At 38.7% G+C, this 11,540-nt stretch overlaps 1 protein-coding gene across 1 annotated transcript in view; it reads right to left on the reverse strand.

The window, feature by feature from the left end:
• The window catches only part of LOC136858405 (lymphocyte antigen 75), a 63,254-nt gene extending 52,222 nt beyond the window's left edge, over positions 1-11,032 (reverse strand). Inside the window, exons 1-2 of the mRNA XM_068225557.1 lie at positions 10,921-11,032; positions 556-619 (exon numbers count right to left, since the gene is read on the reverse strand). Of these exons, the coding sequence (XP_068081658.1) occupies positions 556-619; positions 10,921-11,032 (176 nt within the window). The remainder of the gene's footprint in view (positions 1-555; positions 620-10,920) is intronic.
• Between the last annotated feature and the right edge of the window lie 508 nt (positions 11,033-11,540).

The following is an 11,540-nucleotide window of genomic DNA, read 5'->3' on the forward strand; positions in this document are numbered from 1 at the left end:
GAAGCGACTATGGTGTTAATTAAGGCACAGTCCGAGCATTTGCCTGGTGTGAAAATGGAAAACTATGGAAAACTATCTCCAGGGCTGCTGACAGTGGAGTTCGAACCCACTATCTCCCGATTGAAACCTGATAGCTACGTGCCCTAAACTACATAGCCACTTGCTCGGTAAACCTGTTCTGACAGTGGCTATCTATCTTGCGTGGTTTTGAGTTCGCCACAGGCATTCGGTGAAAATGCTGTGACTGTACTTTGTTTCAAGTACTGATGGACCTATCCCAAACCAAGGCTCAGTCAACTGCAGTTGTACACTTTACTACACAACGCATAAGGTGGTGACCCGAATTTGAATCAGAAACAAGGAATGTTCGAAATTAGCTCCCTAAAAGTAGATTAAAGGGTGTGAGAGGACAGTACTGAAGCAACTTAAATAATTCGAATAGAAGAAAACCCTGCCCATGCCACAAGACGTACATCTGTCCTACATAAAGCTTACATTGCAACTATAGGATCGTTTCTTCATATTAACAACAGGTAGACGGCTAGATAGTGTTACCTGAGACTTGTAGATTGTACTAAACCAGCACAGAACACGGTCCCAACACCACTGAACGTGCCAGCTGTAAGACAAAAGGTTTAAGGACTTTTTAATTGAGGTCATTTTTCAAGTGTCACGGATATTCCATCACAAGTCGTAACATGTAATGTACGAGTGCTCCAAATGTGACACCTTTATACCGCCATAAACGGACTGGAAGAGTTATTGACATCATTCTTGTGCCTGTATAATCGCAGTACCAAGTGAAAATCTATTGCCTACAAGAATGTATTCACAGAAATTCGACCACCTCCAATTTATTAAGTCAGAAAGATGAAGTACCGTACAGGAATATCTACAAAGTCAGAAAAATAGCAGGCTAAGGAGAAATTTAAAGTACACTGAATGATACCGACTTCACTATTGTTTTACAGCTAATCGTCCATTATCTCCAACGACTACGTTTGGAAGGAAGCCAATTCCCTTAATGCGCTCGTGGTTGCTATGTAGGGGGTGTAGGAATACTATAAGCGCCAACTCTCTTCAGTAGAGAGGGGAGGGGGTAGTAGGAGATTGAGGGGAATGCTGTAGGCACTAACATTGTTCCGTGGAGAAGGGAGGAGAAGTGTTGTTTGGTCATCTTATGTCTTTTGTGAATCGCATAGAAGGGCTACTGTGACACGGGCTTAGGATAATAATAATAATAATAATAATAATAATAATAATAATAATAATAATAATAATACTTTATTAACGGTAATACCATTTTACATAACAGTAGAGAAGAATAAACAGAACAAAACACACTAAAAAGAAAGTTCAATGGAGTATAAGTAGAAAAATATGTACAGATATATACACAGGTTATATTACAAGTAATCACAGGAAAGTAATAGCCAATTCTGGAGATTATGTAAGTGATTTCTAAATTTTGATAATGAGCAGTTAAATATATCAATATCCACTTTGTTTAGAGATCTTGACATTCGTTCAATTGGCCCATTGAATGCGTAGTTAGTTCTATGCCAATTTGTAGACAATGTATTCTTGAACCTTGTGCGTGTCTGGTACATGTACGTTAATTTTTGCAAGGAGTTGTGGACAATTCACCAAGGAATGAAGAAATTTAAAAATGAAGAGTGTATCCAAAAATTCACGGCGTTGTGACAGGCTATGCAGATTTAAAGACTGTTGTAGGGATGTATAATTAACATTATCATATGAGAACCCTGCTCTAAATCAATATAAACGAAGAAATTTATGTTGTACTGAATCTAATCTATGGATAGAGGTCTGATGAGAAGAGTTCCAAACAGGTGTGAAGTATTCTAGTATAGGGCGTATTCTTGTCTGCACTAAATTCTCTCGATTCTCTCTCCACTCGAGATGTTTTAGTCGGTTATTACTAATCACTAAAGACAATGTCTCAAGATATTCCTTCATTCAATTCCGCACTTTTGTTTCGTCAAAATCATGATCATGTATTTACTCTCTCCACTGAACAGAGTTATTGCTTACAGCATTCCCTTCACCCCACTACATAGCCAACCAAACCTGGCGTACATTAACGATTATTATTATTATTATTATTATTATTATTATTATTATTATTATTATTATTATTATTATTATTATTATTATTATTATTATTATTATTATTAAAGCGTCTTTATTATGGCGAAGTTAGGGCTCCCGGCCCTTTCTTACACTTAACCACTTCATGTATATACAATGTAATTTTTACATAAAATTTATACATATGAAATTTTTACAACCTAAAGTATAACTAAAGCAACTAAAGTATCACTAACTAAACTAAGGTGAGTAAAGTATAACTAAATTAGATACAGGAACACATTGCAATAAACAACCATATTCACTGTCATTCATGCATCCCATTCACACTCAAGAAAGACTGGAAGTGCTTAAAAGATGACGCTGGCAAAGGATTTTAAATTTTGTCTTAGATTTAGCTTCTCTGATGTCATTGGGGAGTTCATTCCACCAGCTCGTGGCGGTGATCGTGAACGAACTGTTGTAGGTTGCGGTTCGATGCACAGGAATTTCTAGCGTACAGCCTGACCGGGTATTGAACAGGTGCAGGGAACTAAGGTAGCGAAATCTGGTGGATAGGTAAGGAGGAGTGTTTTCAGAAAGCACTTGATACACCAAAGTAGTTGCATGGAGTCTACGTCTGCCATTCAGTCGTAACCAAGATAATTGTGTATAGAATGGGGATACATGGGCGTATGGTTGTATGTCGAATGCATACCTGATGCATGCATTTTGGGCACGTTGCAGTCTCATGCTTTGCTCGTTATTGATATCAATAAAAACTGTATCACAGTATTCGAGAATTGGAAACAAGAGTGATTGAATGAGCTTTATTTTCAAGGACCAAGGAAATATATTTTTAAACCTTTTGGCACACTTTCGTCACATGTTGCGACCAGTTCAATGTTTCGCTTATAGCCACACCAAGATTCATAACTGTTTTACAAAATGGAATAATGGTATTGTTTAGTGCTACAGGAGGAATTTCGTATTGTTTTAAGACGTGTAAGTTTTTCGAAGTACGAATGATTATTGCTTGCGTTTTAAGAGGATTAATTTTGTGATTGTTACTCAGTGCAAAATCACTTATGAGACTTAAATCAGCATTAACTTTTTCTACAGCACTCTGAATTTTATCAGTTCTTGAGTGGTAGTAGATCTGCAGATCATCAGCATAAAGATGATACTTGCAATGTGTAATCGATTTGGCAACATCATGTAAGTAAATTGCAAACAGCAATGGTCCAAGTACAGACCCTTGGGGGACACCGAGGGGTTTGTTAAGCCACTCAGATCTGCTATTATTTACTTTGACACACTGACGGCGATTTTTGAGGTACGAACTGAAAAAGTTTATTGCCGTCTTGCTGAAATTTAATGAATCCAACTTTGAAAGTAGCAGTTGAGGAACAACAGTATCAAAAGCACTAGAAAAATCAAGTAGAACCAGTACAGTCACTTGTCGAGTGTCCATTGCCTGTCGGATATCATCAGTTACTTTCAGTAGGGCAGTCGTTGTGCTGTATCCTTTCTTGAAACCAGATTGGTAAGGGTCAAGCAGTGAGAAGTTAGTCAAGTAAGTGAGGACTTGTTCGTGTACCAAGCGTGCTAGTACTTTGGAAAGGGGTGGGAGAATGGATATAGGGCGATAATCTGATGGTAAACTAGGAGAATTCTTCTTAGGAGTAGGAATGACGATACCGTGCTTCCACACAGTTGGGAATACTCCCTGTACGAGGCAATGATTAAATATATGCGTCAGAATAGGTAATATGGCACCAATAATATTTTTTATGAAAGATAATGGTATGTCGTCATTACCCGGAGCATCTGACTTGAGGGAGTAAATTACACGGTTCACATCGTTCGCACCAACTTTTTTGAAAGTGAATTTTACTTGATTTACTCGGGAATGAACATTTATGGCGTTAATATCATCATCAGTTAGGTCATCAACTGGTCGATGATGATGATTATTATTACTATTATTATCATTATTAGTATAGTTAGCATCATAGTCATTATTGTCAGTAATATCATTTTTAGTGTATGCTGCTTTCGTAAAATGAGAATTTAGATCATCAAGTGGTATACTGGGTGTCTGCATGGTCAGGCTGCGACCTATACCCATCTGATGCAAATGTTTCCATATTAGTGCTGAATTTCGTCTGTTTGTTATCTCTTGAATATATTTATACTTGCTGTTACGAATTAATTTCTTAACTTGATTACGAAGAATACGCTAATTTTCGAAATCACTAGTGCTTTCAGTTCGCCTAAATCGCCTATACCAAGCATCACAATTTGCCATGACCGACTTAATTTCATTTGTTAGCCAAGGAGACTAAGGGTGAGAAACTCGAATTTGCTTCTTCGGGGCGTGTTTGTCATACAGTCTTAATATTAAAGAGTTCAGTCTGTCAACCTTATCATCAATGTCATTAGTCAGTAGAATGTCATTCCACGGCAATTGATATGCTTCATTTCGTATTATCTCAGTATTAAAATGCTTGAAGTCCCTTCGCATTATGTACCTGGTTTTGTACTTTGGTGCCTTGAGAGAGTAACATAAGTATATGATATCGTGGGTCGAAATACCTGGTACAGCAAGCTGTCCATGTTTTACCACTTTCTGCGGATTGTTTGTTATAATAAGGTCAATCAGTGTGTGAGACGTGTGGTTTATTCTGTGAACATGGTTAGTCGCGTCTAGTGTCAGTATATTGTAATCCATGCCATGGAATAAGTTTTGTAAGTATGTTGATTCGTTACTTGTAACTAGGAGATTAGTATTGAAGTCACCTAGAATGATAATGTTTTCGTACAGCGGAGTTAACTTCGATAATGCCACTTCTAGGTCAGATATATGTCGTATGCCCGGCGCCTTGTATACCACTCCGATCAGTAGTTTTTGATTATTAACCAAGAGTTCAACAAACATGAATTCAGGTCGAAATGGAGTCTTAGGATCTGAGGTCATAATTATTTTACTTTTTAAGTCGCTACGGCAATATATAGCGCAACCGCCCCGTACACGATTTAAACGATCTAGGCGATGTAACGTCATGTTATTCAGCTTTACGAGATCAGATTTGAGTGACTGCTGTAACCATGTCTCTGTTACACAAATACAATGCAAGTTACTGTTACTAAATAGAGCCTGTATTTCGTCGAAGTGACAAAGAAGCGATTGTGCATTGATATGACAACACTGAAAATATTGTTGGTGGGGAGCTAACCTTTCCTTAAGAATGTCTCCTGCCACGGCTGGTGAAGGGGAAGGTAAGGGTGAAGGCGGACGACAATGAAGAGGGATAGGGTCAATGACATCACGGACATGCTGTTCGGTATAAATAATTGACTCATTTACGTTAGCCATTGTCAACAGAAAAATTCAAACTACTCACCCTAGTTGTTTCATAAACACCTCCAGAAATATTTACACAATCACTCTCGCACACACAATCACATTCAAATACACAAACATTATACGCTATTATATCACTCATTGTTTTTCCTAGTCAATCTCGTCGCTCACATAAGGCCTATTAATTGTGCCATGCTGCTAACAAACATTTTCTGTCCATTGTCTTTCAAAACAACAATGCGGCCGTCCTGTGTCCACACCCGTCGGAGTCCGAAGTGATCACGTGCCCTGTTTAGAATAGTTTTTCTGATACCTGTCAGGGATTCAGTCAGTAGAAGGCCAGTTCCTTTTAACAGCCGCTTGGCCCTCCAAACTCTGTCGCGGTCATGATAACGCACGAATTTTATAATTATAGGGCGCTTACCCGAAGCAACAACCTGAGCTGTGGTTCGTTTTAGCACCCCTAAACGATGGCAACGATCTATATCAGACATAGTTATATCTACATTTAACTTGCCCTTCACACACGTTTATAAAAATCACCCTTCTTCGCGCTACTTAATTAATTGTCGAACAACATTCCACACTTTTTGCATTTAGCGCTTAATGAATTCCACAGGAGTCTGCTCTGACCCTGAATGTCTGGAATATGCGTAAGGATATTCTTGTCTCTACTCAGTTCTCTGAATTTAGACAGCACCCTCGCCACTCAAGACGTGTTGGTAGGTTATTATTTATCACTTGTCATGCTCCATTGCTGAATAGCGTGCTGGCCTTTAGTCCAGAGGGTCCCGGTTTCGATTCCTGACCGGAACGGGGAATTTAACAATTAATTGCTATTATTTTTTGCTAGTTGCTTTACGTCGCACCGACACAGATAGGTCTTACGGCGACGATGGGACAGGGAAGGGCTAGACGTGGGAAGGAAGCGGTCGTGGCCTTAATTAAGGTACAGCCCCAGCATTTTCCTGGTGTGAAAATGGGAAACCACGGAAAACCATTTTTAGGACTGCCGACAGTGGGGTTCGAACCTACTATCTCCCGAATACTGGATACTGGCCGCACTTAACCGACTGCAGCTATCGAGCTCGGTAACAATGTGGTTAATTCCAGTTGGTTAATTCAACATTAGAATTCATCATAGATAGGGCCCCACCCTCACATACGCGCAGGTCGCCTATACAGCGTCAAATTGAAATACCTGCACTAGGCCTCCCCGGAGGCCGCGCGCCATCATTATTATTTATCACTAAAAATAATGTACTGTATTCCAAGATACTCCTTAATTCAATGCCGTACTTTTATTTCATCAAAATCACTACCAAGCATTTACTCACTAATACACAAAAAAGACATTATAAGATGACCAGACAACACTTTCCCTCCCCTGTCCCCTGAACAGTTAGTTCCCACAGCATTCCCCTCACCACGATCGGAGTAATGAAACTGGCGTCAGTCCAAAGGTAGTCGCTGGAGGTAATGAATGATTAACAGCTTAGATTAAGAACAGAAAACGTTCTCAAAGTTACTAAGGTGACAGCGGAGGTCTACTACAATCATAATTTGTCTCACTTGTCCATAAAACGTCACCAACCACAATCATTCACAAGTTTGCGCAATGTATTAATATTTTGTTTATTAGTGCGTGTATTTTACTGGTATGTTATAGTGTTATGTAGGCCTATGCTATAATTAGTGTTTTCGACAGACTGAAAAGCTTTCTAAAGTTAGTGTACTTTTTTTACTTTTCATTCATCACGACCCCGTAGTAATCCATAGAAATTCATCATCGTTTCTTATATTGGCTTGCTCACTATTTTTATTTTCCTTACAAATTCTTTATTTTGTTCTCGACTTTTTACAATATCCATTTAACCTCCTTGGGCTGCCAGTTCTTTCTATTTTCACTCAGTAAACATTTGTATTCCTTCCTGTTTCTGCAGAATTCTATTCTTAACCCCTATGATCCCTAATTTCTGTACGTTTTTGTGCCCTTATCACGAAAGATTTCTTTTTTGACACTCACCCTATACTAAATGGCCTGATTATTTTCTTTTCTCTTTCTTATAACCACTTTAGTGCCAGCTATTACTATTTATCTTTCCAACAATCGTACTGCTTCATCGATGATATTATTCTTCAACACATTTTCAATACCTAGCTTCAAAATTTCAAACACGCTCAACCCCCACCTCGTAAAATACTCCCTAAATTTATCTCTATGTTCATCTCTCCATCCATACCTTACCAACTGTTTTTGTACCTTAGTAATCTGTTGTTTTTCCTTCACTTCTCAACGGGAAAATGATGAGATACTGCCCAGTTCTTTGCTTTTAAGCCTTTAATGCAATTCAGTGCCTATCTAGTGCGATAGTCAGATCGATAGTACTCCCTCCAGAATACGATATATAAGTAAAATTCCCCGTTTCATCCACCGATCACCGACCATTCAGTATTTTTTACTAGATACATTTCTAATAACTTCTCTCCTTTATTGAATTATTTGTCTTGATATCTTATTCACTCTATTAACATTTCTCTAATCATATACCGGACTTTCTTCACCCATCATTGCGTTAAAATCTCCAAATAGTATTATCCCTGCTTCTTCATTCTTGAATTTGATGAGGTTTGCTTCTCCAATTAGATCAAAGACATTTTTCTTTGAGCCAAAATTATCGTCATAGATAAGACCCATTTTTCACAGCGCTGATGGTTTAGTACAAATCATTTAAGTCTAAACGTTTTTAAGAACTTTTAATTAAAATGCCAATCATAACTCAAAATAAAATATCACAAAAATATTCGACTCTATTTTTGTTAACAATAAAAATCGATACTCTTATTCGGAAGTATACTGAGTGATGTGCAATGTCTGAAAAAATGTTACACGGCACAGACTGTAAGAACACTGATTCATCGTTACAAAGAACGCGTAAAAGCAATACAATACCATACAATACAATACAATACAATACAATACAATACGTATTCGCTAAACACATCTATAACAATATTCATAGCTTCCAGGAAATAGAAGAAGATATGGAATTAATTTATCAAGCTAATTACGGTTTGGGCTAAACATTCACGATAATATTGAAATCGTTTTAGCACAGAAAACGGAATCAGATTTTTTTTTTATATCCTAAGAAACCATTGCAGACAAAATTCTTTACACAACTTTGGATGACATAGGGCAAGCTTCAACTAACCGCACACGCAGTGGAAGCAAGTAATAGTCGAGTCAGAATGTTCTGTCAATCTCGACTTATCCGGTATGTCTTCATCACAGCATTGTTTGGTAGCGCATAATATGTTCACTTTTTCACTGGTATTCTGTGTTTTTCGTTTGTTCTTTACAGCGAAATCATAATTTTTTTAAATTTTAGATGACACAATCATGTGAATTTTACGTTTATAAATCATTTTAAGGTAAGCACTAAGAATGGAACAAAGATTCCGAATGCCGTTTATGGTTTAAATATTTTATGGAAATGTGCTGAAGTAGACTGTATCATGTTCACTAAATTCATCTTTGCAAAGAGTGATCCCTCTGGGTAATTTAAACACTATCCTCTGTTAAATTTATGTCTCTCTTCTTTTCAGTGTCTTCGCCCACACTACTTCAACGAAGTCTGATTCCACTCGTTCTTCCTGTGTGCATAGTGCTTCCTTTACAAACAACCGGGCGAGTTGACCGTGCGGTTAGGAGCGCGCAGCTGTGAGCTCGCATCCGGGAGATAGTGGGTTCGAACCCCACTGTCGGCACCCTGGTTTTCCGTGGTTTCCCATTTTCACACCAGGCAAATGCTGGGACTGTACCTTAATTAAAGCCACGGCCGCTTCCGTCCCCTTCCTAGACCTTTCTTGTCCCACCGTCGCCATAAGACCTATCTGTGTCGGTGCGACGTAAAGCAACTAGCAACCTTTACAAACATAGACTTCACTCCCGGACAACGACCTTTACGTACGATCCTGTGTTTCCTTTTACTCTAAATGTTATAACCTGGTATCTCTAGTTCACGTCCCACTGGGAACGATCTTTCAATCATTCCCGCAATCTCATTTTCACACATTAATTCCCTCACCTGATCATTTCCCATATTATTCAATATGTTCGCTATTATTTACAAAACTCATGTGCCAAACTAGTTATTTACTCGTCGGTATATCCACAATACTTACAGCTCGACTACTAGTGACTCGTGTCTTTCATTTGTATAATGTTTCTGCTTGGGGAGCCAATTATTTCGTCCTCTGTTCACTGGCTTTACTTGTACTCCTCATCCCCTTTTTACCCCAGATCTCTTTAAAATTGAATGGTACCTTGAATTTATATTCTTCTCTCCTTGTCGTGACATCGTACGACCTGGAAACCCCTTCCTCATCTGCGCCTACAGCTGGTCTTGACTTCTGTCCCGAAGTCATCGTTCCAGCATGTCATTACTTCGTCGACTTCCAACTATCTCAGTCATTTCTGCTCTGTTATCGCTCACTGTCCTGTCTGTCGTTGAAGTGGACTTCCTCTCACTACTGACACGTCAGTACATTCTTCCATTTATTACAGCTTCTTGGCGGACCAAGTTCTGCTCCAAGAATTTCCTACCACCGTTAGTCACAACTTGACTTTTAAGCTTGCTGTTGCGGCTTTTGTGTTGGTACTCGTCTGCCGCATTTCATTTTGTACAGTTGGCAATGTGCTGCTGCGTTTTTGTTTTATACACAGACACTGAACATGGCGACCGGCAGCAGTACACGTGTTTTGGTGTACCTCCGAATTTGTTGTACATAATGTGTAAATATGCAGTGTTTTATTCATGTGTAATAAATGTTTGAATCACCTTGTGAGTGATGTGTTTGTGTCTGCTCGTTTGGGGCAGTCTGGTCCTCCATTTGATTTGTTTCAAAATTGTATTTGTGCGCCTATGGAACTGAACTTTGTTATGTGCGGCCGATATGTTGTTTCGTCGTTCGCAACACTCGCTTATCATCATAACATTGCCTGCTGTCCATCTCACAACATTGTCGAGGTCTTTTTGCACTTGCTCACAATGTTGTAACTTTTTATTATTCTATACAGAATAACATCATCCGCAAAAAGCCTTACATCTGATTCCAGTTCTTTACTCATATCATTTATCTCTGTATATATAAAACTAACTCCAACTGGCTGTAATCAATGCCCAGCCAAACCTACGCGACATAAAGAAATGAAATGTAGGTGCTCACTAAGGAAGGGTTGGTGAATATTCCATCGCTAAGGGGATATAAAGGGGGATGAACTGTTTAAATGAGTGCATCTATATCTCGAAAACTTAACAGTTTACAGACTTAAACATTGGCATTAGGAATCTACTTTATAGAAACACATATTTTTTGTTATTGGAAAATTCCCTTAAATTATGCTTGTAATGATTTCTCCAGGGATGACTAATTATTCGTCCATTGAGCTTACTTACTTGTGGCACGATACAAAAAATCAGAGGCAGGATCCAAAAAAATGTCAGCTTTGACAGATGTGCTAGGTGTTGCTGTTAAAGGAAGACTGGAGGCATCGAGTTGCAAATTCATTCTTCTATTTATTCATTTATTTATTTAATTTTATTTAATAAGTGTGATTATCTTATTTGTAAATTTTATAAGCCTTTGCATGTAATGTCTTTAAGCTTAGCCTTAAGTCATTTCCACTTACTCAGTTATAACCTTGTCCGACTCGTTGGCTGAATGGCCAGCGTACTGGCCTTCGGTTCAGAGGGTCCCGGGTTCGATTCCCGGCCTGGTCGGGGATTTTAACCTTCATTGGTTAATTCCAATGGCCCGGGGGCTGGGTGTTTGTGCTGTCCCCAACATCCCTGCAACTCACACACCACACATAACACTATCCTCCACCACAATAACACGCAGTTACCTACACATGGCAGATGCCGCCCACCTTCATCGGAGGGTCTGCCTTACAAGGGCTGCACTCGGCTAGAAATAGCCACACGAAATATAATATAATATATATAGTTATAACCTTGGCTGATGAAGCCTACATTATAGGCGGAACATATCCCAATGTTAACATGTAATTTCGTTT

The sequence above is a fragment of the Anabrus simplex genome, chromosome 1, assembly GCF_040414725.1.
Source record: "Anabrus simplex isolate iqAnaSimp1 chromosome 1, ASM4041472v1, whole genome shotgun sequence".
NCBI classification, from domain to species: Eukaryota; Metazoa; Arthropoda; class Insecta; order Orthoptera; family Tettigoniidae; genus Anabrus; species Anabrus simplex.